General features: G+C 32.6%; 1 protein-coding gene across 1 annotated transcript; it reads left to right on the top strand.

Annotated features, from left to right (window-relative positions):
- Positions 1-1,819: 1,819 nt before the first annotated feature.
- Positions 1,820-5,073, top strand: LOC144997209 (uncharacterized). Its single transcript, XM_078957090.1, has 2 exons — positions 1,820-4,647; positions 4,737-5,073. The coding sequence occupies exons 1-2, from the start codon at positions 1,836-1,838 to the stop codon at positions 5,033-5,035; spliced, it is 3,111 nt and encodes a 1,036-aa protein (XP_078813216.1). The 5' UTR covers positions 1,820-1,835; the 3' UTR covers positions 5,036-5,073.
- Positions 5,074-6,280: the final 1,207 nt, after the last annotated feature.

Raw genomic sequence — 6,280 nt, 5'->3', positions numbered from 1 at the left:
TTTGTGAGACCGTGAGATCAAATCTAAAAATAATTTTACAATGCAAAATAAATGGAAAAATGTAAAATTTATTTTTTTAAATATTATTTTCGGAACTTGAATTAACTAAAAAAAATAAATAAATAGATAAATAAAAATTCCGTCTTTTTTTTTGAAAAATAAGTGAAAATTTCTAAGTGAAATATTACACTGATATATTCTAAAAAATAATTTTAAAATGCATAATAAATAGAAAAATCTAAAAAATCTTTTTTTAAATATTATTTTCGGAACTTGAATTAACTAAAAATAAATAAAAAAAAATTTTAAATTACATTTTTTTTTGAAAAATACGTGAAATATTCTAATAGAAATATTCTAATAGAATATTCTAATAAAATATTACACTGACATATTCTAAAAAAGAATTTTAAAATGCAAAATAAATGGAAAAATCCAAAAAAAAAAAATTTAAATATTATTTTCGGAACTTGAATTAACTAAAAAAAATAAAAATAAAAAATAAAAAAAATAAAAAAATGCGTCCCACGATCTCATAAAATTAGGCTGTCTCATATGAATCTAACCCTATATATATATATATATATATATATATATATATATATATATATATATATATATATATATATATATATATATATATATATTAAATCCAAAGGATCTTAGGAACAGTAAATTTTTTGACTTTAGGTTTTTGCCACAAATGTTTGGTTTTTTTGATATTTTTTGTCCTTAAAATCAAAACTTTTATATTTTTACGTTTTGATTAAGTTTTTATTACTTTAGGTTTTTGCCACAAATCTTTTGTATCTTTGACACTTTTAGTCTTTGCAGTCAAAAGTTTTATATTTTTGTGTTTTTGCCACAAGCTTTAATGAATTGGACATTTTTCGTCCTTGTAGTTAAAACTTTTACATTTTGATTAAAAAATACAAAAAACCTCTTTTAGAATTTTGCCACTATATTTACCCAACTTTGGCAACTATAACATTATTGCCACAAGATTTTTGGATTTTCTCCACCAATGTTCCATTTTTTGGTTGTATACTTTTGACATCTAATTTTAAGGGTTATGGATTTTATCCCATATTTATGATGATTTACAATTTTCGTCCTCGAAGTGAAAACTTTTACATTTTTAAGTTTTGATTAAGTTTTTGTGCCTTTACGTTTTTGCCACAAATCTTTAGTGAATTTGACACTTTTTGTCCTTATAGTCAAAACTTTTATATTTTTATGTTTTTGACGTAAATTTTTACTGACTTTGACACTTTTCAACATTCCAATCAAAACTTTTACATTTTGACATAAAAAACACATAAAACCTCCTTTACACTTTTATCAATATATTTTTCCAACTTTGACAACTTTCACACTATAATATTTTTGGTTTTTCTCCATCAGTGTTTTATCTTTTGGTTATACACTTTTGACATCTAATTTTAGGGGTTGTCAACTTTCTCCCCAATTTGTGGCGATTTACACTTTCAACACATCTTTTAAATTTTACTGATTTTTAACTTCTATGATATAGTCTAAAAGTGGTGGAGACGTGCGTCCTTTTGTAGTGTAAATAATTTGAAAATGAAATAAGCAATTATTTAGCATCAAGTCAGAGTTTTTGATTCAAAATGAGCAATAAATACCATTTATAATATTCAACAATCACAAAGTCATAGGTTTGAAATTTGAAGAAGACTATACGTAGCAAATCACCAAAAGTAATTATGACTTTTATTTTTCCATGTAAAGCGTTCTTCACTTGGAAAGTATATAGTTGGAACTATATGAAAATTTTCTCTTAAACACCAACACAAAGAATAAATTCTTTACAAATGGAGAAGTGCCTTATCGTCCATATATTAAAACTAATACTTTCCACAATTTCCTTTTTCCCTGTTGTTGCTTATGGTTCTACTGATGAAGTCGCTGCTCTTCTTAAATGGAAAGCTAGCCTGCAACAACAAAATAATATTTCTGTATTATCTTCATGGATATCTATTCTACCCAACAGTCAAAATGGTTCTGTGGCTCAAACGATGCCAACTATGTTTTGGTGCACTTGGTATGGCGTTTCGTGCAATTCTGATGGAAGCGTAACCAAACTGAACCTTTCATCCTCGAGCTTATCGGGTACACTAAATGGCTTCACGTTTTCATCATTTCCCAACCTTACAGATTTTGATCTGAGTGAAAACAATTTTTCGGGGGTTATCCCAGCAGAGATCAGCAACCTGTCAAAACTTGTTTTGCTTGATTTTGATTATAACCATTTTTCCAGCGTAATACCTCCAGAAATTGGGCTGTTGGCAAATCTTGAAACACTTCGTTTGTTTGAAAATCAGTTAAATGGTTCGATCCCGCATCAGATATGTGATTTGAAGTTTCTGTCTGAGCTTTCTTTGTATGCTAATGCTCTTACTGGTTCCATTCCGTTGTGTCTAGGTAACATGACCTACCTCCGTGACCTATTTCTTAATGAAAATAAACTCGTTGGTTCCATTCCTTATGTATTAGGAAACCTCTCAAATTTAGGTCAGTTGCATTTGCAGAGCAATTTTCTAACCGGGACAATCCCAAACTCTCTTGGAAATCTAAGCAAGCTGACCATATTGAATCTGTTTTCCAATCGGATACATGGCCCCATTCCTCCTGAAATAGGAAGTTTGAGTTCGCTTAAATGGCTAATCCTTCTCAATAATAGTCTCACAGGTTCAATCCCGAGTTCGTTGGGTCGTCTTCAATCCCTTACCCTTCTGCGTCTCTACTCGAACAACCTTTCCGGTCCTATTCCAGAAGAGTTTGGAAACATGACATCACTTGTTACTCTGTCCGCAGGTAATAATCTACTCAATGGTTCCATTCCTAAGTCGTTTGGCAACCTCATGCAGTTAGAGAATTTGTATCTCAACAGTAACCAATTTTCTGGTCATCTTCCACAAGAGTTGGGAAATCTCAAGTTTGTTGCACTAGAACTTTCCGAAAATAAATTTTCAGGCTCTTTACCAGATAATATATGTAATGGAGGGAGATTAGAGTTGTTGCTTGTACGTCAAAACAAACTGATGGGCACAATGCCCAAGAGTTTGTATAATTGTACAAGTCTAGTTAGAGTACGGCTTGATGGGAACCAGGTCTCTGGAAATATATCCCAAATATTTGGTGTTTATCCTCACCTCCGATTCATCGGTCTCAATGACAACAAGGTTTATGGGGAACTTTCTGACAATTGGAGTAAGTGCAAAAATTTGACCACGATGCAACTTGGAGGAAATGATATCAGTGGTAGCATACCTCCATCTCTTGGTAATTCTACTCAAATAGAAATGCTTAATCTTTCATTTAATCATTTGGTTGGGAAGATCCCAAAAGAATTTGTGCGGATGAATCGTTTATTGAATCTGGTTTTAAGTAGTAACCAGCTTTCGGGTTCACTACCCGCAGAAATAGGATCACTGAGTGCACTCTCTCTCTTGGACCTATCTTTGAATCATTTTACAGGGTCCATCCCTTTTACTTTGGGGAGTTGCTTAAATCTCTTTCATGTCAACTTGTCAAACAACAACTTTACAAATGAAATTCCAGTACAATTAGGGAAATTGTCGCACTTGTCAATTCTTGATATGAGTCGGAATTCACTCACTTCAGAAATACCATCACAAATTGCAAGTTTAAGTAGTTTGGAGAAGCTAAATCTTTCTCACAATAAACTCTCTGGCAATATCCCTAACTCCATGGAAGCAATGAATGCTTTGTGGAGCATTGACGTATCCTACAATGAGTTGGAAGGTCCCGTTCCCAACAGCAAAGGCTTTCTGAATACTTCTCTAAAAGGTTTACAAGGGAATAAAGGTTTGTGTGGTAACATCACTGGATTACAACAGTGCGACAACAATTTGATACTGGAAAAGCATGATAAGAACAGACGTCAAAAGCTTGCACTTATTGTTTCACTCCCTCTTCTCGGAGCACTTCTACTTGTTAGTATATTCATTGGAATGGTGATCTTCTATCACCGAAGAAAGAAGCTGTCATCAACAAGACAGGTGGAAGAGGATCACGTCTTGGACTTCTTTTCCATATCAAGTTTTAGCGGAAAGGAAGCATATGATGAAATCTTGAAGGTAACACAGGAGTTTAATGAAGCATATTGTATTGGAAAGGGAAGATGTGGAGCAGTGTACAGAGCAAAGTTGACATCAAATGAGATAGTTGCTGTTAAGAGAATTCATTCATCTTTGGATATGGTTGATCGTAATAGCTTTTTACGTGAGGTTAAGGCATTAACTGAAATAAGGCACAGGAATATTGTGAAGCTATATGGGTATTGTTTACATACAAAACATTCATTTTTGATTTATGAATACCTGGAAGGAGGTAACTTGTATGAAATGTTGAGGAAAGAAGCTACTCAAACTTTGGGATGGACCAAGAGAGTGAAAATCATCAAAGGGGTCGCCTATGCTTTGTCATATATGCACCATGACTGCTCACCCCCAATAGTTCATCGAGACATCTCAAGCAAAAATATTATGTTGGACTTAGAGGGTGAAGCTTGTGTATCAGATTTTGGCACCTCCAAGATTTTGAATCCAAATTCTTCTAATGAGAGTGCTCTTGCTGGAACATTTGGATACCTTGCACCAGGTTATGAATTTTTCCTACTCTTTTTAGACATAAATTCGAGAAGTCACAACTCATATTCACTATGTATTATTTTTCCATTTGTTTTTCAGAACTTGCTTATACAATGAAGGTAACCGAAAAGTGTGATGTGTATAGTTTTGGAGTTCTAGCACTAGAAGTGATCAAAGGAGAGCATCCAGGTAGTATTATTGCCTCTCTCTCAGATGGGAAGATGCAGCTACAAGATATGGTAGATCACCGCCTTCCAACCGCATCGATAGAAATAAAGAATGTGTTGACTCACATTATAATTTTGGCAATAAGATGTTTGAATAATAATCCAGCTATGAGGCCGACAATGTATTATATTTCCAAAAAGATTTCAACAGATTGTAATGCTTTTTTGTAAAATATTTAAGAGTACCATAAGATGTGCAATTCTTTAGAATGTATTTGGCAAAAGGTGACAAAATATTGAAGTAAATAAACACTAAATTGTTCTAGGTTTTCAAACAAGTAGATAGATAGATAGAGAGAGAGAGAGAGAGAGAGAGAGAGAGAGAGAGAGAGAGAGAGAGAGAGAGAGGTGTTGACCTTGCCGAGCTCCACCTTAGCTCCAACAAGGATGACGGCGGTGTTAGACCATTTTTACTAAAGCAATGGGAGAGAAGAGAGGCAAAGGAGTGAGAGAGGCATGGTAGGAGAAGGGAGTATGCCGAAGAGGCATGGTGGTGTGCGTCTAGCCACCTTAGCCATGTCAGGGGTGTTGTCAAGCTGCTCCCACTATCCTTAATCTTAATCTATCTATATGCTCATGTTATTATAGAATAATATTGTTAGATAATATATATATATATATATATATATATATATATATATATATATATAATTCTAAAAGGTCAGACTAATAATTTGATACAACTAATTATTTATTAGAAATTAGTATTAATTAACATTTATAAACTCTTATAATTAGTTGTAAATTATTTATTTGAGTAAATTACACGAATGGTCCCTATGGTTTGAGGTAATTTGCACGTTTGGTCCCTAACTTATTTTTTAACTTGGAAGGTCCCTACTGTTTGTTTTTGTTACGCGTTTGGTCAATGTCTTACTTAAAAATATTATTATTTAAATAGGGAAAAATGATAGGATATGTAAGGTAAGGTGAATGGATAGATTGGGGGTGTGTTTATTTAAATAAATAAATAAATCAAGGGCAAAACAGTCTTTTTAGGTAAGACCCCAGCGTAACAAAAACAAACAATATGGACTTTCCAAGTTAAAAAAATAAGTTAGGGACCAAATGCGTAAATTACCCTAAACCATAGGGACCATTCGTGTAGGGACCATTCAAGGGACTACAAAGGTTGCCATCTTTTTATTTCTTCTATGGTTGATGTTTTTATTTCCAAACTTTGCAAGAAGATATTGGTGGGGTTTAAACTAGTTTATGTTATTATAAAATTACAAAGTCTTCTGTTGTTAAATATTGGGTTTCTAAAACTAATTTTTGAATAAAACCCAACATATATATATATATATATATATATATATATATATATATATATATATGTGTGTGTGTGTGTGTGTGTGTGTGTGTGTTTGTGTGTGTGTATGTAGGGTAGGTTCAAATATAAATGATAACTATTGT

Source organism: Lactuca saligna, chromosome 1, assembly GCF_052625555.1.
Source record: "Lactuca saligna cultivar CGN05327 chromosome 1, ASM5262555v1, whole genome shotgun sequence".
NCBI classification, from domain to species: domain Eukaryota; kingdom Viridiplantae; phylum Streptophyta; class Magnoliopsida; order Asterales; family Asteraceae; genus Lactuca; species Lactuca saligna.
This window is presented reverse-complemented; position numbering and strand designations above follow the sequence as displayed.

Bases quoted from the DNA above. Each gene is read 5' to 3' on its own strand.
- LOC144997209 (XM_078957090.1), top strand. From the start codon at position 1,836: ATGGAGAAGTGCCTTATCGTCCATATATTAAAACTAATACTTTCCACA. The intron at 4,648-4,736 runs GTTATGAATTTT...TTTGTTTTTCAG, and splicing joins ATTTGGATACCTTGCACCAG to AACTTGCTTATACAATGAAG.